The sequence below is a fragment of the Cydia fagiglandana genome, chromosome 1 (genome assembly GCF_963556715.1).
Source record: "Cydia fagiglandana chromosome 1, ilCydFagi1.1, whole genome shotgun sequence".
Classification (NCBI taxonomy): domain Eukaryota; kingdom Metazoa; phylum Arthropoda; class Insecta; order Lepidoptera; family Tortricidae; genus Cydia; species Cydia fagiglandana.
The window spans coordinates 29,197,194-29,219,454 of record NC_085932.1 but is presented as its reverse complement, the minus strand read 5'-3'; the positions used below and the strand labels follow the sequence as shown (position 1 = coordinate 29,219,454).

Below are 22,261 nucleotides of genomic sequence, written 5' to 3'. Positions count from 1 at the left end.
GTCCCCACGCTAGCCCAATGCGGATTGGGAGCCCAATGCGGATTGGGAGCCCAATGCGGATTGGGTAATTTTGGGTAATTTGAGTAATTTTCTACTAAATAAAAACTGAAATAAATGTAATATATGTACTAAGAAAAAGTGACCAAGGCCTCCAATGCCTCAGGCTGGAATCGAACCAGCAGCGTCCTCTGCTATCGCGGCAGGTGCCTGTGCCATTCGGCCACCGGGCCACAGCGGCATAGGTCGAATTTCCAAGTATGTGTACTTCTTACTTATTGTCTTATTCTATTGCGCTTTTTGGTGGCGTGGTTAATTCCAACCACGGTTCAAGAATGAATATTGCATTGTTGTCGGTCTCAGATATATTAATTATATCTAAAAATGTTTTTGCTTTCCCCTCGAGCGAAGTTTATAATTATTCTCTTTGGTTCTAGATATAAGGTAGAAGTACTAGTGCTCGACGCTGCACTAGTATTCGACATGGGCACGTTATGTCAAAGTAATATAGGTTAAATTTGAACGGCGAAGATTTTTCTGTATTCGAATTTAATCCTTGTCACTTTGACATAAAGTGCCGTCGTGAATACTAGTGCAGCATCGAGCACTAGTACTTCTACCTTAGTAATTAGATGGAAATGTGCATGACGAAGACGGAAATAAAACAAATAACATACAAGTGTATACAATTTATTACTTATCCTAGTTACATACATACTTCATTTTAGTTCAGTAGAAATCACGTAAAAAATCGAGAAAAATATTTTAGAAATTAGTATAAAAATACTGTTTAGATACAAGTTTTGTTCACAATTCATAGGAAAACTGGTATAAATGCAGTCACACTAGTTAGTAGCAGATGGCGATCTCTTAGATCTAAATCTCTATGATATTATAAATAATACAGGACTGACTGTTACATGCTTAGAGCAGTTCTTTAAACATGTATGCAGTTTTGTTGAAAAGAATAACCATTTCAGACAAAAACAAGAAATATAATCGCGTTTTTAAGTAATTTTGACTATATATGCAATTGATTGTGTAGATTTACCGCTTCGATGCCCATGGACATCTTATATTATGATGTTGGTATAAAGATATATTTGTATATAAATGCCTGGGTTCTAAAAGGGTTATTCACATGAATACAGCTCCTTACGCAAAACCGTGAGAAATTGGAAAACCATTTTGAATTTGGAATTTATTGCTGGAGTATACGGTATACATTTGAATGAGTTTTCGAATGTAACATAACGGCTGTTTTGCGTGGTGCGGCACATCACTTAGAGCTATAATATCAAAAAATGGCGTCGTGTTTTATTTTTGTTATAGACCTCTATAATACGTTTGTATTTATCAATATCAATACAGTGATCAGATGTGGTCATGGATATATTGCAGTTTAACAACATTTACAAACCCTTCAGTTTTGATTGATTGAGATCAAAATTAACAGTCAGTCCCATTTAAATTAAATACGCGCGCAGTTAGTAAAAATAAATTATGTCATAAAACTGAGCATCTGATTAAGTTTATAACTTAAAGTAAGCAAAATAAATATGTTAGTTAAATTATATGTAGAAAATCTGGGTTATAAATATCGTTGTTTTTGGGGAGACATGTCGCCTATTTCTTTTTTAATTATAAAATTAGAGATTGTAGAGTTGATTTCCTCCATTTATTTCCGCTTTAAAATTGGAAGTGCTTTTGCAGCCGCATATGACTATAGCTTAATAGGATAAATCATAAATGCACTATGAATAATGGAACTTTCTAGTTGTATTCAATAACTATTTGGATATTTAAGGCTGGTCTCCCCAGGGATGTCCCCTAGTTTAACAATTATTGACATCCACTCGGATACTAATAGAGAGCGTGCGTGGACTGAGGAACATCGTTTTACGCCAAAATCGGTAAATCCTATAGCACACGAGGAAGCATGAACTGTAGGGGACAGTTAACCCTTTTCCAGGTCGCACCGATCAACAAGGATTTCACACAAAAATCCCAAATACATACATTTGAATATAAATCACATTTCCCGAAAGTGCCATCTAATTTGAACCTTAAATCGTAATGATAAAGTTGAAATTCCATTTCCGCGTATGTGGTCGATAATTACTATGCCTCGAAAAGGACAATACTGCTTAGTACTTGCTTATTGGCATGAATTGTCAATATCAGGTTTGACTCTTTAAAGTGCACATTTAGCCAAGATACAGACGTAATGCATAATTGTTTTCCATCGTATTTTCTCGGAAACGTTCGTATTTTGTCATGGTACTTCACTCAAACTCAGCACTTTTTGTACCAAGACTGACTGAAATGGCAAGACACGTTCGTACGTTTCCGTGAAAATACGATGAAAAAGAATTATGCAATACATCTGTAGTTGAATCCTCCCTGACGCTCAATTGTCCTATTTTTTTATTCATTTATTTTCCCACATAGGTATACAAGATACACTTGTGTCCGTCGTAATGATCATCAAAGGATAAATAACCAAAATTATGTTGTTTTAGACTTGGTTTTTCGATTTAGGCCCCAAGACGCCCCAACGCGCACGGTCCCCACAATATCCGTTCGACGCAGTATCTCCCCGTATGCATTGACATAGATATCTAGGGACTGGCTTTACGGGCAATAATAATGAGGCATGACAGGGGCCAGTACAGCGGTGTGAAACCGCTACAACGCGATTGGTGGATGAGTTCGCATCACGCGCGCGATTGGTGGACGAGTTCATATTACGCGCGCCATTGGTTGCAACTAGTTGCGTTAGACTGCACTATTGGCTGGAATTCGTGAGTAACTCCGCTGAACTAGTACCATTTTTAGTGCCCCATTAGCCCGTCCTTAGATTTTATACGTCAATGCCCGTATGTGTGTGTGTGTTTATGCTTTAGGCACGTTCCAGACGCGTGTGTTGGCGTCCTGTCCCACGGACACGATGGTCTCGTCGTCCAGCCACGCCACGCCGGTGATCTGGCTCTGTGGGTGTGCGTCTGCAAACAAACAAGTGTTACAATGGGGTTGGCAACTGTCAAAGGTTTACATATGGCGCCATGATTGACCTTTTTCTATGAGATTGGGCTTAAAAGGGCTGGCATTCAGGGCATAAAATTCCATTAAAAACACAAAAAATTGACACTATTCTAGGGATTGACAGGGCAAGCTATGCTGGCGCCATCTACTAAATACTTTGACCTGCCAACCCCATTATTACTTTTAAAGATTTTTTTTTTTTATAAAATTTAATTTTTGTCATAAGATTTGCGACACGTCTATTACGACAGATATGACCGCTAGGTGGCGCAAGCGCGAGCAGGCGTCCGTTCCGTAGCGTTGCGCGGCAACTAACATGGCTAGACACCAAAACTGGTGTGGGCCGCATGTACATGTAGCGACGCGACGAAATCGCGGAGTGAGCCACACATGACTTTACACGAAACCTCTAGGCATGACGCGATCGGTCTACTAAGTAACAAGTTGCAATGGCGACCATATTATTATTATATTTAAATGCACAGGCAGCTTAAAGCTAATACGTGCACATCAATGTCCACTTGTGTTTTGTAGTCTACGAAAGTGTTCATAGAGTTCGTTTTTAAAAGAGTTTATCGAAGGTGCACTGATCACTGACTCGGGTAAACTGTTCCACACTTTCACTACGCGGTTAGACAGGGAGTGTCGTCTGGGGTTGCTACTACTCTGCGTCCGTGTCAGTTTCAGAGAGTGTCCTCTCAGTCTGTCATTTATGTTGCGAGTAAAAATATAGTAAAAATATATTTTACTCACTTTTGATAATGATGTGCTTGCCAGGGTTTTCTACGCTCCACACAATGATGTTGGTGTCGAGCGAGCCGGAGGCGACGCGCTTGGAGTCCGGGCTGAAGGCGACGCAGTTGACGCGCGCCGTGTGGAAGCCCCATTCCTTGTTGTGCGCCGGCTGATGCAATCAAATACATATTAAGTAAACAAGATACAGCAGATTTAAACGAAGAAAGATGGGCGTTTGCCTAGTCCAAGTGATTTCATAACCAAACACAAAGGCATAGAGAAATATAGTAAGAATAGAGTGCTCACTTCATACATCAGGTTTGATACCAAAATGACCATTTTCGCAGTCGACTTAGAAGTGTTTAGGAACATGCAAAACATGCTCGATGCTAGAGCATCGAGTAGCGGAATTATCAGTACCGCCACGTGATACTAGAATTCTCTTGTGTTGCGACTCACGAAAATTGTATTGAACAACAATTAGGAGTTGAAAATAGAGTTCCGGTTACTCCGGTTATAATATTAGTTGAAAATTGATGAGCATTAGACTTTTCGGTCGTCGGAACATCAATTGTCAAGTAGCAATTACTGATAATTCCGCTACTCGATGCTAGACGTTGACTACGAAAATAATAGTCATTTTGGTACTAAAACTGATGTATGGAGTGAGCACTCTATGTATTTTTTTCTCAATGACAAAGGCAAAGGTAAACAATGCCAGGATAATGGGAACTTATGGGCCAGATTTGGTGCAGGGAAGGACGGGCATGCGTTTATAGATCGATGTTTGCCCCCCTCCCCCTATAATCATCCAAAAATCATGCTTCAAATGACCCCATTTCCTCCTACTTCATGCTACTGTCATCCGATGTCCTGACACCCCCCCCCCCCCCTAATTTGAAATGACAAATGACGTAATTTATGAATAGCCCCTTAGGTAAATTTAATCTTTATCTAACTAAAATAGGGTAAATACAAATATTGAATGTCAATGTGATCAAACTGTGCATGCCAAAGTGTCTCAAGGATTAACCCTTTGAACTAAATACATGGCGCACTAGCAAGCAAATGGTACCTCGTTTATATTTGTAAAATAGTAAGTTTACCTTGTATTCCTCAGTGCTATACAGGATGACTTTCCTATTAGCGTCGCTGGCGACTAGATAAGCCGAGTCGGGGCTGAAACGGACGTCGGTGACGGGGCCGAGATGCTCCAGGACAACTCCCGAGGTCAGAGTGCGGACGTCCAGGGTGAACAGGCGAACTTTGTTGTCCGCTCCTGGAAATATGAAGCAAAAACCTTTGTTTACACATACAAATTATTGAACGCTACAGACGGCAATTGACGCCAACGCAAAATCGTGACAACAACGTCAAACGTCGATCGTTTTTTGATGAAAACCTACTGAAAAACACACCTCTTTTAGGTTGGCATTATTTATTCACAAAATGCGTCAGTAGCACGGCAAATGAATGCGCCGTTTGGCGTTCAAAATGTTAATATCACCATGATGGCAAACGAGCACACGGCCAGCCTGATGGAAAGCCGTCACCGTAGCATATGGACTGTGACCCCCGAAGTGTTACATGTGAGCTAGCGACCCTTGGAAACCTTTTGTGGAGAACCCAATACTGTATCCCTCGTGAAAACCTTGACAGGAAGTTTCAAAACTTAAAGGAATAACTAAGTTATGTTTTGCTTTAATTTTTTTTTGTCAAAGACATTATCCACTACAAGTCCTACAACCACGTTTAGGCATATTTTGGAGTGGTATACAGTTTTTATGACTCAGTTGAACATACAAACCAAAGGACCAGACCAGACTAATAGTGCAGGTTTACCTCCAACGGCGACGTGCCGGCTCTTAGGGTCGATGGCGACGCAGGTGGGCTCGAAGTTGAGAGGGATCGCCGACTGCTTGCTGCCGCCGATGATCACGCACAGCTGGGAATTATAAGGTGCAGTAGATTCAGTCAGCAGGGTTTTTGAAAAAAACCGGGCAAGTGCGAGTCGGGCTCGCGTTCCAAGGGTTCCGTATATTACACAATTTTTAACAAAACAATGTATTTTTTATGTGAAACGTGAGTGAAATCTCTTTAAAAAATCCGTAGGGGTCGGCTCAAAAACTGTAATTAAGTTCGACTCACGCTTGACTGTACATTTCTAATAGGTTTTCGTCATCTATAGGTATTTTTTTCAAAATTTTAGATCTAGTAGTTTCGGAGATAAAGGGGGGGGGGGAATGGTCATTTTTTGCCTAACTTTCTTGAATAACTTTTAAACTGTTTATTCGAAAATTATTAAAAAAAAATATTTGAGATCCTTACAATTAGCTCTTTCATTTGATATGTAACATGATATAGTTTGAAAAAAATATATTTTTTAATTTTTTCATTTACCCCCCAAAAGTGGCCCCCATGTTTAAAATTAATTTGTTTACGTTACATGTCCGTATTTGGGTCACAAACTTACATATGTGTACCAAATTTCAACTTGATTGGTCCAGTAGTTACGGAGAAAATCGGCTGTGACAGACGGACAGACAGACAGACAGACGCACGAGTGATCCTATAAGGGTTCCGTTTTTTCCTTTTGAGGTACGGAACCCTAAAAATAGTAATCTTTAGGCCTGATAGTCTAAAATGGGTCTATCGCGAATTTATTTTATTACCTTTATTTACCGACGTTTCGACACAGCTTTCACTGATCGCGGTCGCTGGCCCAGTTAAATTAAGGGTTTCACCTCGGAATGAGAGATAATAAGCTGGAAACTCGTATACACCTTAGTTATGACATTTTAAAGGTTCTCTTAAAAGTCGACGCATATATCGTGTGCGCGTCGGAAGTTATTCCAGGTCAAAGCAGCCCATCGACACCCCATACTTTGATAAATTATGAAAGCCCTTGTTACCAACATTGAGGCATAGAAATAATCTTATCGAATTAAAATGACTGCTGTTGCATTTTGGTGGCACATACCATACTTGCTTTTAACATAGACGTATTATACTTACTTTTCTTTAGGTTGGTATGATTGGTAGTAAAACGTCAAACGTCATTTGAATTGTCGTGAACGTGAAAATACGTGGTTATTTTTTATTGTAATTGGTAAAATAACTTTAGCTGTTATTTAAATGGGGGCCAAATCTTTAAGGAAATGTGAAGTTTGTAGTGGGTGTGTAAGAAGACTAACTACTGACGCATTTTTGGCCAAATTTCCAACTTGATCCGAACAGGTCGGTAAACTGATGTTTGTATGCAATATTTTCATTTTTTACTTTGAGTCGTTAACAGTTACTAATTTAATTAGTTTTAGTCGTGTACAATCCATGATTAAAACGAAAATATTTTGTGAATAAAGTATTTTTAAGTAAAAAACTAAGTAACCTATGACACGAATAGTGTACGACCAATTTTATCGATAATCTCTTTATTTCAGATGTCGATTATGGGCAAAGCTGAGGAAAAGGAAATGAGGATTTGGCGTATTTATTTACCTATTCAAAAGCTGAATGGAAACAAGTTCATTTGTGGAAATCATTCTCCATCCAGTGCCTTCAATAAAAAGGGACCAGATTAAAAAAGAATGCGCGCGAATTCAGCATATTGTAATATGCCTACTTGAATAATAAACTATGTTATTTTTATCATGTAAAATAAAATTGTTTATATATATATATAATGTTCTTTTATTTTATTAATAGGTAGTACAGTAGGTAAATACAGCAGCACGTATCGCACATTTATCGATATCGATAAACAGTAGGTACTGGAAGTGTCGAGCCCTAGCGTTGTTTTTTTTGTGTTGGTAGTATTGTGTGGTTTTTCTTTTTTTAACAATTATGGCCTGGATGCGAGATCTTTAAGCCTGTATTTGGTGTGTTGGGATATGTACGTTCATAATTCGGTTCGAGGATTGTTCGAGAGTGCCGACTCTTAAAACGTAGTGATTATATGCTCTTTGGGTCAAAGGTCATAAAAACTGGTTATTCGCGGATATCAAGTTTCCTATAGCTCCAATTTTATTGACATGTAGGTAAGAATTGTAGGGCATACAATTTGCGACGAGTTAGGTATGAAACGTTTTTTCATGCCATTAGCCATTTTCAAGATATACGGCATAGAAGGCGCAGCGGCACGGGAAACGCACTATAACGCAAGGCGAGCTGGTAATCTGTGTGAATGATACGTTCTATAAAGTTTATTAATCGTTAAAATGACACTTATGGATCACATATAGATTTTAAAATAAAAGTGGCTCCTCCTGTGGACAATAGCTAACAGCTTGTGTGTATGTATGTAATGATTTTATGACATAGTTTACTACAAAAAGGGTACCCCTTTATTGAGGTTTAATCAGGAAATTAAGCTTTATAGCCTTTAACTTAAGGTATTTCTACAAGAAAGAGGTAGATTTTAAGTACTAATAATACATGAAAATGTTTTCACATGCTTTTATTTAACTCCCGAAATCTCTATCTGTAGTTAAAATAGCGAGATGAAGTAGTTTTAAGTTCATTCTTATTCGTTTTCTTTGTTAGAAAGTACATTGTTTTAGTTCCAAAAATAGATTCCCCATCCATAATTTATCCGGAAATGATATATCACATGTCCTAATATGTAAAGCTTTAGAGAAATGATGCTTCAATTGAAGCGCGGCAGCGTCGAACTTAACCCCCCTCCCCCCACTAAATGTGCCGTGGCTCTCGATAGCTCCCGGTCAGAATCTACTCAAGACCAGCTAAAAATCAACTGTGCCAAGTTTCAGCGCATAGTCACAAAATGTAAGGTCTCATTCACTATCAAACGAACTTATAGTACGTATGTCTGATCACTGCGCTTTCTGTGCCCTATTAGTACGGTCATTATAGATTTTGACCCGTGAATAATTAGTTCTTGGATTTTTTTTTCGTAGGTCCCTCGGGGGGGTCACTGGGAGTGTAAATTCAAAAAGTAGGCTGAATCAGGCTCCTGCGTATATTCGAAAAATGGTTTTTTTTCCAAAAAAAACGGTTTTTCTTCAATAACTCGGCCATATTTGATTTTACAGTAAAACCGTAAGGACAAAAATTGTAGGAAATTTGATTCTCTACAAGTTAGTCCAGTCATTATATCCAAAAAACCGTCCCTTCCCGTGAATAATCAGTTCTTGGATTTTTTTTCGTACGTCCCTCGGGGGAATCACTGGGAGTGTAAATTCAAAAAGTAGACTGAATCAGGGTCCTGTGTATATTCGAAAAACGGTTTTTCTTGAATAATTCGGTCATTTTTGATTTTACAGTAAAACCGTGAGAGCAAAAATTTTAGAAAATTTGATTCTCTACAAGTTTGTTTCCCTTCATTTATGCCGTAAAGCGTGGAACATAGGAGATAATGATAATATTTTGCATTTGTCGCGTTTTTCAGGTTTAATTTCTAAAATATCGATTTTGGGGGAAAAAAGGTGGTAACCAAAATTGTTCAGAATTTGATTCTCTACAAGTTTAGTACTCTTCATTTATGTCGTAAAGTTGAAAATAAACGAGATGTTGAAAATATTTTGAATTTGTCGCTTTTTTTCAAATTTTATTTCTAAACTATCGATCCTCGAAGAAAAATTGTGAAGACCAAACTAGAGAATCAAAATTTCAAAAATTTTTTCCTCACGGTTTTACTGTAAAATCAAAAATGACCGAGTTATTCAAGAAAAACCGTTTTTCGAATATACACAGGACCCTGATTCAGTCTACTTTTTGAATTTACACTCCCAGTGATTCCCCCGAGGGACGTACGAAAAAAAATCCAAGAACTGATTATTCACGGGAAGGGACGGTTTTTGGATATAATGACTGGACTAACTTGTAGAGAATCAAATTTCCTACAATTTTTGCCCTTACGGTTTTACTGTAAAATCAAAAATGGCCGAGTTATTGAAGTAAACGCGTTTTTTTGGAAAAAAAACATTTTTCGAATATACGCAGGAGCCTGATTCAGCCTACTTTTTGAATTTACACTCCCAGTGACCCCCCCGAGGGACCTACGAAAGAAAAATCCAAGAACTAATTATTCACGGGTAGGGTCGGTTTTTTGGATATAATGACTGTACTATATATCTTGAAAACGGCTAATCTCATGAAAAAATGTTCGCTGCTTAACGTGTCACAAATTTTATGCTCTACAATTCTTGCCTACATGTAAACAGCGGTGGAGTTATAGAAATCTTGATATTCGCGAAAAACCGATTTTCATGAACTTTGACCTTGAATAACTTGGGACGCGCACATGATATATGCGTCGACTTTTAAGAGAACCTTTAAAATGTCATAACGAAGGTGTATACGAGTTTCCAGCTTATTATCTCTCATTCCGAGGTTGACCCCCTTTTTAGGCTTAAGATGACTGGCCCACGCAGAAAAATGACAAAACAGAGATTTGTGCGACTACCAGGCGAAAAGTGTATGAAAAAGTTTGGTGTAGACATCACATTTTCAAACCACCTTTCGTGTGTAGTAACACATAATGTTAAGTGTGTTGTTTGTTTGTTATTGTCAATGTGAGTTAATATATGTTCAAAACGCGAAAGTTTTAAATATTATATAATCTAAAATGGTGGTACCTCCTTGACGGTGGCGATGATGGTGGTGTCGTCGTCGAGGATGTGGTCCATGCCGCGCGGCTGCGAGCCCAGCGTCACGGCCGCCTCCGTGTACGTCGGCACTTCGCCTGATAACACAATGAGTCAAATAAACTAAATACCCTATTACATTTAAATTGTCCTATTACATTTTAGAGGTACTTTTAGGACATAGTGCTAAAAGATATGATTGAGTGCAAAGTGTCCGAAAACGACGTCGAGGATCGGGCGAAGTGGAAGCGAAAGACACGGAAGGCTGAATCCATCGTCTTGGGGGTCATCCATTAATTACGTCACACCAATTTCTAGGTTTTTTGACCCCTCCCCCCCCTTGTCACACTTGGTTACATTTGGCAAACCCCTCCCCCCCTAATGTGACGTCACATTTTTTCTACGAAATCGCCAAATCGAATTAAGTAAATACCTAAGTATTATTAATATTTTATCAAAATATTTTTGACGATATAAATATTAGTAATTTTATAACCCAAAACTGCTTAGGAAAGAAAATTAAACGATTAAAAACTATTTTCGTTTTAAAAACTTGTTATTTAAATGTACAGCGAACTAAATAATTTAAATAAATTTTCGGTTACTGATGAAGTTAAAGTGACGTCACAAAGTTTGTGTCTCCCCCCTCCCCCATGTCACAATATGTCACATTTTCTTGACCCCCTCCCTCGCCCTAAACGTGTGACGTAATGAATGGATGACCCCTTGTGGGATATGTAGGTCGGAAGAGAGAGAGATCCTATTACATTTAAAATATTGGCTAACTGGACAAATTCACTGATTCGACTTAGACGTACTCTTGAATTCCGAATTTCCTACATAATTTTGCCATTGTCGTAATATTTCGAACATTACGGGTTTGGGCCTTGTACAACATGGAGGCGATCAGTTAAGAAGGAGGCTGGCTCAACTGGACTCGACTGGAAATAGCCGCTCAAGATCGCGACAAATGGAAAATTCTTATCCGAGCCCTACGAGTATGTCCCTAATGAGGGATGACAGGAATACAACATCATCACGAGTTCAGTCAGTAGATAAATCAGCATTTAATCATTTTCTAATTCAAAAATTAAAATCACTCTACATACTTTGACCTGGGCTTATTTAGTTTTACTCTCGCGTTTTTTTTCGTATTTCGACATTTTAGTATCGTAGTATTTGCTCCATGATTTTCTTTTATAGATTCGACTGCCGTTGCGCAAAGACCTAGAGGTGGCTAGGGCTGGAGCCTCTTCCAATCCCGGCTATTTATTACAAACTGAGCTTACCTTCAGCTTTGGGCACGGCGCGGCGCAGCGAGTCGTCGATGCCGCAGGTGAGCAGGGAACCATCTTTGCCGGCGCGCATGCCGTTGATCTGGTTGCCGTGCCCTTGACCTTGGATGTGTTGGCCTTCACCTGAATTTGGAGACATCGGTCAATTATTTATTAGTTGATTGAAAACATCGTCGCAAATTTATTGATACATACATTTAACTTACATATTTGTATGCAGTGCTGCTAAGCTAATAGTTTTGCTAGCTGTACATGTGTGCAGGTGCACTCTCAGATTTGGATCATGCCTCGATAAATTGGTGCTATGATCAAAATATTGAAATTCTATACCATAACGTCCGTAATAGTCATAATAATTGGTTCTTCCTAACCAATGCTAACATTGGTTAACTAGTAGATAATGCATTAAGTATTTGGCGAACGGTGATTGGCTCGTTATAGTCAAGATATGTTACTGTTACAGTTTGGTGCCGTGACCAGGATACTTGAACGTATATTACCTGTAGCAACATTCCAAGCGGTGACATATCCGTCATGACTAGCTGTATAAACAGTGTGCTTATCCGGATGTAAAGCCAGACAAGTGATGGGCTTGTTATGGCCGGTGAGGACCCGGAGTGGCTTGTCTGGGTTCTCAGGGTCGAGGTAGCTGATGTCTCCGGACAGTGAGACGGCGATCAGGTGCTTGCCTTGCCAGTGGCATGATACCTGTAATTAAAAATCCCAATCTATTACATTAGAAAATCTAAATTAAATCTTACACTTACAGGTCTTGATCCCTTTTAGATCTGCAAGATGCAAAAGGCTGACTGTTGTTGACAGTTAACAATTGGTAATTATTATTATTTATTTAAAGGACAGAAAAATGTTAACAGTTTAAGAAAGTACTTGCAAAACTTGCAACCTTTCTCCGAAACCACTTGCGCCAAATTTTACGTGATTATGTTCCATTTTAGTTAATAATTATGTGTAAATAAAAAACTATTTAAATCAATATATTATACTTAGTTTTTTAAGTCGTCACTTTCCCGAATGAAGGTTGAGGGAGGCGATGGCTGAGATACGCGTCATACTCGTGAACGGGTGCTGTTTGTGGAGACTGGTCTGTTTAAGCTGACACGAGCTATTATACTTAGTAACTTAATTTTTATTAATTAATTACAGTGAGACGCCTCATTCTGTTCTCGTATGTTTCTTTTCTCTTAATGAATGTATTAATTATACAGGATATTGACTCTTGGAGACCCTATACATCTCTAAGGATAACTTGATAAACTATATAATCTTATAGTTCTGACACCTAGAGACATTTACACCTCTAAATATTATAGATTTTTTTTCGTGTGTTTTTTTATCTGTATTTTGTATCTAATTCGACATTAAGAGACCATATACATCTCTTAGTAATTGTAATACGTTAGATTGAATTGTTAGTTTTATTTTATAAAATTGTTGATGTTATTATTTTTGCTTTTATGTAAATTCAATGTTGACGTGTAAAAGTGCCCTTGTGGCCTATTTGCTGAATAAATATTGATGTTTTGATGTTAATGCCGTTGGTACTTTATTGTTAACGACGCCAATATTTTTGTAATCCAGACAGTTATACCAAGAATTACGTTTTGCTTGTGGTCGTCCACAGTCTCAGTGATGAGCCTCCAACGGAGCGTTCGGTGAGGCAGGCAGTGTGGCGCCTAACACAAAAGGTTCCGTACATTACAACATGCACTCATGCCGCTCGCATACGTTTGCGTTTGTTATGAATATGAATCAATCCTACTTGCTGGTTCTCCACAGCGTTCCCCATGTTGAAGAGTATGCTCCTCTCCATGGTCTCGACGTCCCACACGGCGCAGGTCTTGTCTCCGGAGCAGGAGAGCAGCTGCTTGCCGTCGGGGGACCAGGCGATGCCGTACACTCCGCCTTTGTGGGCTGGGGAGCCGAACTGGAAAGAGAGATTTTCTCATGATATAGTAGGAAAACGAGTTGCTTAAGTATAGACGGTCAAGCAAATCTTGTCAGTAGAGAAAGGCGCGAAATTCAAATTTTCTATGGGACGCTGTCTCTTTGTGCCTACATTTTTCAAATTTGCCGCCTTTTTCTACTGACAAGATCTGCTTGACCAAGTATAGTTTAGTGTATTGTGTAATAAGTATATACGAGCGTGTACACATCTAAAGGTAGTGTTCAGTGGAACTATTTGTAATATGCAACGTATTTGTATACTCTGACACAATAATTTATTCATCAAAAATTTAAAATTATAATAAAAAAAAAACAGATAGAGCAACAACAAAAAGATGGCGCTAGTGCAGAGTGGAGGTAGACGGGTTAGGTAGGGCTGCACCGTCATAGAAATGTTGGATGGGTTTGAATTTGTGCCGTGTCCCACGGATACACATGCTGGTGGCACGGATTACCCAAACACAATTAGGTTTCGTTGTTTTATCACAGAGTTCCTAAGGCCAACTCCGGTCTCCATCATCAGATCAGCTCGATGACACCATAATATTGCATTGTCACCCGACTTACGTTTGTATACAAAATTTCAGCTCAATCGGAAACCGGGAACTGGATCAAATTTAACTTGCAAGATTTGATTACACACACACAGACAGACAGACAACGGTCAGGTGAACCTAAATAAAAGCTTGTAAAATAAGTGGGAGTGACAGGGTAAGCTAAAGTGGGGATGAACATGTCTACCGCATGCACCCTGGTGGGCCAAAATGATTACCAAGTGGGACCCATGGTACACATAGATGGTAGACCAGGCCGCGTAGCCAAGATGCCAATCGCTTACGCTCCGTAGCGATCGAAACGCAACTGTCACTGTCACACTAATATGGAAGAGTGATAGAGAGACATAATGCTTTTCGTTGTCGAAGCGATAGCGATTGTAACCTTGGCTAGGCCGGCAGGGTGCAGACAAAAAGAGAAGGAGATAGCAGGACGACTTGGACGTATTCTATCCTGATTGGTAAGAATACATACGCCAGGGACGAGGGGAGGTCTTTCCCCAGCAGTGGGACACTAAATTAGTCTTATAAAAAAAGCAGGAAAAGGAGTATAGTCCGACAAGAAATAGTAGAAAATTATTAAGGGCGCCACTTCCTACGTAACTGTCACATTTTTGACGTAAAATGCTTAACATGGCAACAATGTAGTATGGAAATTTTCCATCCATTCCAATCCATTCCAGATCCATTTTATTTAATTTCTACTATTTTATGTCGCACCATAGAAGAATTTTCTGACCTTTGTCATGAAGTTCTTGTAAGGGTAGATAGAAGAGGGCGCTCGGCGATGGTACCTTGAGTTCCTTCATTAATAATGGAGTTTACAATACGGTCAAACTTAAATGTAGACGCGTGTCACGGATTATACAGTGTGGAAAGATAAGTCGGGCCCTGGAGGGAAACTACCGTAAATCCTTAAGCAGGCTCATTTTACTTAAAGGAGACATTCCTTTATTTTTAAAAAGAAACAAAACTGCATTCAAAGTATTTTTCTTTTTTCTTTAAATTTGGCTTGTCGAAAAAATATTGAGTACTAAATATTAGATTTTATGGATACTTTGTACGACAGGAGAGTGTAAGACCTAATGTTTTTTGGAGAAATGTTATCATTAACATTAACTGTATCGACTAGTAGAATAAAATTGCGATTTTTTATTTTTTGGAATTTTTAGTCGGTTCGACTCCCGGGCGAGGCAGGCGAGTTTTAGAAAATCTTTGAATGCAGTTTTGTTTCTTTTTAAAAATAAAGGAATGTCTCCTTTAAGTAAAATGAGCCAGCTTAAGGATTTAAGGTAGTTTCCCTCCAGGGCCCGACTTATCTTTCCACACTGTATAACCATCGAACTCACCTCTCCTTTAAGCTCCGAAGTAACGCCATCGAAAAGGAAGATCTTTCCGTCGAAGCCACCCGACGCGAACAGACTACCATCGGGGCTGTAGCGGACCGCCTGCGCGAAGCGGGAGTGCTCCTGGAAATAAACATAAAGTATTGAAAGCATGCTGGGATATCCGTTATATATTAATTTGTACCCATCTTCATAAACTATGAATTTATAATAATAATTTTATCATTTGTTTCGTAAATGCATACTTACACGAAATAGAAATATTTATTTGTAGAAATAGAAATATTTATTTGTGATATAGTTTCGTAGTTTTGACATTGTAATAAAGGTTGTTTTATTTTAGCTTTAAGTTTGCATGCCATATTTGGCTAAACATGTGATACTAAATTAATTTACTTTTGACATCTGTACGCATTTACCATGTTTAAGCAAATAAATATTTCTATTTCTATTTCACGACAAGTACTTATAAGTACGTAAAATATTATGAATTCGGTGATATATTACATATGGGTTGCTTGGTAGGTAATCCCATATGAAATAGGAGAAAAATGATGTGAAAATTTGTGTTCTATTTCCGTAAAGGTTAAGAAAAACAAATACTTTTTACGCTTCCATTGTTGCATTTTTAGGGTTCCGTATCCAAAGGTTAAAAACGGGGCCCTATTACTAAGACTCCACTGACCATCTGTCTGTCACCAGGCTGTATCTCATGAACAAACGTCGGACTATAGGGGGCAGTTTGAGGGCAAGGTAAGGTTTACAAAAAAATCTTAACTTACGAGTATTATAATGTACCTAGTATTTGTAACATAGTTAATTAAATTAGTTACCCGTTATCATTTATTCATCTTAAATGTGTAAATACTCTTTGAAGTGATGACTGATAGCCCACTGAAGTGGCCACTTAAAAAACAAATAAATAGCTGACATGCGTCATTATGACTGTTGTTCATACTTATATTTGTTGGTAGAACTTGGTATGCCCGGTTAACTCATTTGTTTTGTTCCTTTCTCACAGCTGCAGTTGTCTGAGTGACGGATAAAGCCAAACGAACTTTTTCGCCATTTTGACTTATGTGTAGTCCAAGTACGTTTATAAATAACGCAGTTAGTTGCTATGATATTTGGAATTTCACATTATAAATACTAGGTACCAAATACTAAGTACAAATACTCGAAAGTGAATTGATTGATTTGCGAACCTTACCTATCATTCTGACATGCCACGAAAATGCCCGCTGGAGTCCGACTCACGACTCGACTAACTATGATAGCTAGACTGTTGAAATATTCACAGATGATATATTTCTATAGCAGCTATAACAACAAATACTAAAAAGTACAGAATCCTCGGTGGGCGAGTCCGTCTCGCACTGGTGCGGATTTTTACTGTTTTGATGCATTTAGAAGTCCCTTTTTATATATCCACACCCTAAATTTTAGTATAATAATTACTAATCGTAGCAACCCTAAAGTTGTTTTACACGCGCCAGCGGTCAATGACCCGAGCGTTGAAGACCGCTCAAAGGTATTCGCTCTTACAATGAGAAATAAGTGTGATATTAGTAATTACTAACTTGTTTAGTGCACTTGAACTTGAACGGCGGCCCCTCGAACACGGCCAGCGTGTTGTCCTCCGAGGCCGTGACGATCCGGAACGGGCGCGCGGGACGGAAGTCCACCGAGTTGATCGGCTTGGACTGCCCGCTGATCTCGCCGACGGAGGTGCCAGTTTCAGACATAAACACGTGGCCGAATCTGGAAAGATTTACAGTATAAATATAATAAACTATGAAAGAATAGTTGTGAGAATATGGCACATGGGCTAGAAGAACCGTGCCACTGCTGCTGCTGCCACTGACTGTATATTTTTCGTAAATTTAAAAGTTCCAGTCGTTCTGATGAGCTACATCATCAGTGTCCGACACTAATCATTGGCTCCTTAAATAGGTAATCTACGTCGGAGAAATGAAAGCGCGATTTATGAATCACCGCGCCACCTATCGGAGTTTTACCTTTCTCTGCTCTCGCCAACAGCGACCATTCGCTGGCTGTTCACGGTCCAACCTATGTATTTGACGAACCTACCAATTGGATGGAACTAATTTTTGAAGTTCACTTTCTCCCAGATATGAACCTTGGTTCCCTGAAGCCATCTACATCGAACAAACGATAGCGCGATCTAGAAATCACGTTGCACAGCACCATCTATCAGGATTATCAGGAACTATGGCAGCCCTCTCGATAATGAACTGGTTCACAGGCCATAAGAAAAGGAAAAGAGGTAGACCATTTAGAAGATGGGTGGACGACATCAAAGCCACAGCAGGAACCACATGGACGAGAGTTGCCAAGGATAGAGAGGAATGGAGAAGGTTGGAGGAGGCTTTTTGCCAATAAATGACACACAGACAAAAAAAAACGCAAGAACTGTAGAAAATAATGCAATTTACTGTCTGAAATAAAGGATTATTACATTATTATTACATGGCAGCCCTAGTATCTTACCTCTCCCTGCCTTCGCCGACAGCGACCATACGCTGACTGTCCGCACTCCATGCGATATCTTTAATGGGCCCACCGATTGGCTGGAACTCATTCTTGAGGATATGCTCCTTATTCACGGTGTCCCAGATGCGGATTTTGCCTGACGCGTCTGAAATGATTCAAAAAGCATGGTTAATGAACCATGAAGGTAGGTACAGGCAGCCGCAATAGGTAGTTGCTAAGCGGGTGGTGTTCAAAATGATCTTGACACGACTTTATTGTTAAGAAAATAAGGGCGAGCCAAGGTAATTTTGCACACCTCGCCCGTTTAGCAACTTCTGCTGCTAACTGTACGAAACCCGGATATTTGATTTAATTTTGTTTTTTAATGGATAAAAAATCAAACTCAAATCAAATATCATTTATTATCAGGCAACTAAGGCCCATAGATGGTAAGCTTACAAACTAACATACATACAATACTAAAATCTTACAAGCTAAAAAAATATTTCGGCGACACGACGGTTTTCAGTTGTGTCGCATGTTCCGGTGTACGATTTGGCAGATTCCCACTGAACCGCCGAAACACCACACCCTTCGGCCAGAAGTCCGCTACATCCATCCATCCATCCATCCATTATTATGCGTGGTCCGTAGTGTTAGAAATTTTGGAACTTATCCAATTATTGATAAGTAGTAGGAAGGAAGCAGTAACGCTGATTGCATCACCATATTAAATTACGCACGTTGCTCATCACAACTAACAGAAACATACTACGTAAAATTATATTTTCCTTGTTAATTCAGTTTATTCAGTTGCGTCACTGCAGCTGCTTCTGTTCCACATGAAATAAGTTTCATGTACATTTTTAACTCTTCGAAAATAACGAGGAATACAATTTTATTTATACAAGATAGGTAAACGAAAAATACCTAATAGTCAGTTACGAAAAGCGGCGATCCATGCGTTCCATCGTTCGTTTCGATGGTTCGTTTTTAAGGGCTCCATGTGCATAAAAACCCTTTACACATGGAACGCCACATATTATTTAAAAAAAAGACTGGAAGAAGTAACAAAAAGTATTTAATTTTACATTGTACGTAATAAGATTAAGGAAGAGATTAAAAGTCCTTGAAATTTTAAATAATACATAAACATTTTGTGAAATGTTGTAGAATACGTCAAATATTATTTGAAGTAAGCAGTAGAATTGTTATATTGGTAAAGAGCTCTCTATTTAGGCCTCTCCAAACGTCACCGATAATCGTATGAGACTTGCAATATAAGTCGGCATTTCATCGGTCGATTTAATTCGTTGCTGCTACTTAACAAGAAATTACCTAAAATCGCATGCCATTTGTTGCAACTTTTGTAGAATCCTTTTACAATAACAACAAACACAATAATCTTGGTTACCACCGTTCCTACATTCATATATAAACCTAGTTTAATTCTGGAACGGAGTTGGCGGCCGTCCAACGGTTGCGGGCAATATATTTGTCGCTAAAACATTCGTTATTAAGTAGCATCTTTATGGTATGCGGCGTTCTTAATTATGTAAATAATAGGTGCACTTTCAGTACGAGTTTTGTGCATTTTTCATTTGAAAAATGGGGTCGGGAGGGTATGCAACGCACCATGCATTTAGCGTGATACATCACGCAACACAAATGGGGCGTCTCAACAATGTCTCGATTCCTGTCTACAGGCTACCGATGTCCGCCGAGAAGTTCTAAAATTGCATAACTTCCACATGATGAAAAACTTTCGGAAAATTTTCACATTCTTGTAAGGGAATTAAAATTTTTCATATCCGAAATGAAAATTTCCTTTGTCTCCTGTGAAATTTTCTTGAAATTTACGAGAATTTTTCTAGCTTGTTGGAAACACTAACTTCCTGATTGCAGAAAATTCTTATCAATTTCACCTCACATTTAATCAATTAAACATCTTATGACTGTGAAATATGGTTCAAAATACTAGACATGAACATCTGATAGATCAGCCCAATTAAACGTGTAATCATAGGCTTCCAATTAATTTATGCTCGATTTATTATCCACATGGAAGTTTATTCACGCACAATTAAGCTAGGAAAGTTAAAAAGTCATATCTCCTTACTACATAAATGGAAACAATTACAACCTTATGTGATGGTAATAAGGTAGAAATGCATGTATATTTATGGTAGTAGTGCACAAATTGCATATGTGGATTTTAGAGATTAAGACAGAATAAGAGTGTGAAGAGAAAATTGTGTCAACGTTAACATAATGCAAGTGAAAGTTAACCTTGATACAGAGATTGTAGTTCCATATGCAAATGACCATATGCATGAGTAAATTGCATACAAAAACTTGTTTTTCTTTGCAAATAATATGTAAATTTGGTTCAGTTTCTAAGACATTTCATTGTTATGTTGTCAGCATTATACCTAGTTATACTTTGAGTTTTTTTTTGAACTGCTATAAAATCATATCTTCATTATACTGAACTTCACACATGTCAAAATCTTTGAATTATATAAGTTAAGCAAATTCCACAAACCCAAAGACCAAGAACCACTGTTTGAATATTCAAACTGGGTCTTGTGTACAAACAGCAACACTCGTAACTGTACATCGGTGGACTTTATTACAAAAGGCATAAGGTCCACCAATGTACAGTTAATTGTGTGGGTGATGGTAGAAGCTGAATCCTCATGTTAAATTATCTGTGTAAGAGCCCAGCCGAAGGCCACCAGACAATGTCCGAGGAAATGGCTATCATAGAGATTGTAGGTCTATCAGTGGCGGCGCGTCCATAAAAGCCAATTCCCACCTTCTTGCCTGTTTTTGGACGTTTGAGCAGAGTTGTAAAGGAAATATGTAACCCAAATTAGCACCGGCTTGCCTATGGATATGTTTGACGCGCCGCCACTGAAGTCTATAACTACAACTATACAGTTCTTTTTTCTTCGACAAGAAGACTAAATATAATAATTAGTCACAAATGTTGGTTACATTGGTAGGTAAAGGGTAGGGTAGGTAAGAAAACTTGAAAATTTGCCTTATAAAAATAGAGGTGCATATTTATCATATTTTATAAAATAAAAAAATAAACCTGTAGAATAATGCTAACAAATGTTATTCAGTTTCCCATTCCCTAAGTATGGTTTAACTTTTTAAGCCATAAATTTGTTGATTTTCATACATAAAGTAAAGATACTACTTTCTTATTATGAATTGAAACAAAACTTAATTTCTCAGCAAAACTTTCTTGATGAGATAAAATCGATTCAATATAAAACGTAAGCTTAAAGTTACTGTCATAAGATCCAACTTACTGACTTGCAGTTGAAGCCATATCTGAATAATTCTAGGTCACCCAGCTATCAGACAGGAATGCCGTATAAGTGAAATTTTATCACCATAATTGTACCATGACTCATCAATATAAATAAACGGTGAGTAAATAAATAATTCCTACAGATAAACAATGATTCATAATGATAAATTAAAATTGCTAACTGATAACCTTACCTCCTGAAGCGATGTAGAAGCCGCTGGGGGAATATTTTGCCACGTTAACCTGGCAGGAGTGCTCCGTGTACACATCGGCGATCGCCGGGTCCTCAATATCGCGGATAATCACCGAATTTCCGTTCGTGTACAGGAAATTTTTGCCCTTCGGATCACCGCCCAAAACAAGCGGTGTACCGCGTTGCGTCCTCGGCAGAGCCGCGAAAATGTATTCTGTAGGCACATCATAACAAAATCACATATTGAAGTGGATAAATAATTATGAAAAATAAATAAAACCACAGAATTTCATGAACATAATTGACACGGCACATGCTTCCGGCACCACTTGAAATTTCCAATAAGAACTTACTATTTGAATACGACATGTTTTGCCTACTATTTATTAGTTTATTACTACGAGAGCTACGCTAAACCTAGAGTAAAATAAATACTTTTCAATTATAGAAAACACTATCGGCCGCTAATCCATAGCCTTCTAAAAAAGTGACGTACAATATTTTTTTGGGGATGTTGGCTAACTTGACGCTCATTTTATTGCCCATATATGGGTATGGGGTAGTGTTGTACCACGCATAAGGAAAACCGGTAAAAACATTTTATCTTGATATATTTTTGATTTTCTATATTTATGTATGTTTATTGGTACAAAAAATACGTGATCAAACAATATATTGAATTTAAATAATATTACAAAACATATTTGA

General features: G+C 38.3%; 1 protein-coding gene across 2 annotated transcripts; it reads right to left on the bottom strand.

Moving 5' to 3' along the window:
• Nucleotides 1–671: 671 nt before the first annotated feature.
• Nucleotides 672–22,052, bottom strand: LOC134669187 (actin-interacting protein 1). Of its 2 annotated transcripts, XM_063526712.1 has the most exons (13): nucleotides 21,907–22,052; nucleotides 21,555–21,767; nucleotides 18,054–18,201; nucleotides 17,123–17,303; nucleotides 15,546–15,665; nucleotides 13,458–13,622; nucleotides 12,178–12,385; nucleotides 11,672–11,800; nucleotides 10,374–10,480; nucleotides 5,620–5,722; nucleotides 4,884–5,056; nucleotides 3,796–3,946; nucleotides 672–3,002 (listed from the first exon to the last, which is right to left on the bottom strand). In XM_063526712.1, exons 1-13 carry the CDS (start codon nucleotides 21,920–21,922, stop codon nucleotides 2,893–2,895), a joined length of 1,824 nt encoding a protein of 607 aa, XP_063382782.1. In that variant the 5' UTR covers nucleotides 21,923–22,052; the 3' UTR covers nucleotides 672–2,892. The 2 variants fall into 2 exon arrangements, with proteins under 2 accessions (XP_063382782.1, XP_063382788.1); XM_063526718.1 differs by lacking the exons at nucleotides 18,054–18,201; nucleotides 21,555–21,767; nucleotides 21,907–22,052 and adding an exon at nucleotides 17,561–17,628.
• Nucleotides 22,053–22,261: the final 209 nt, after the last annotated feature.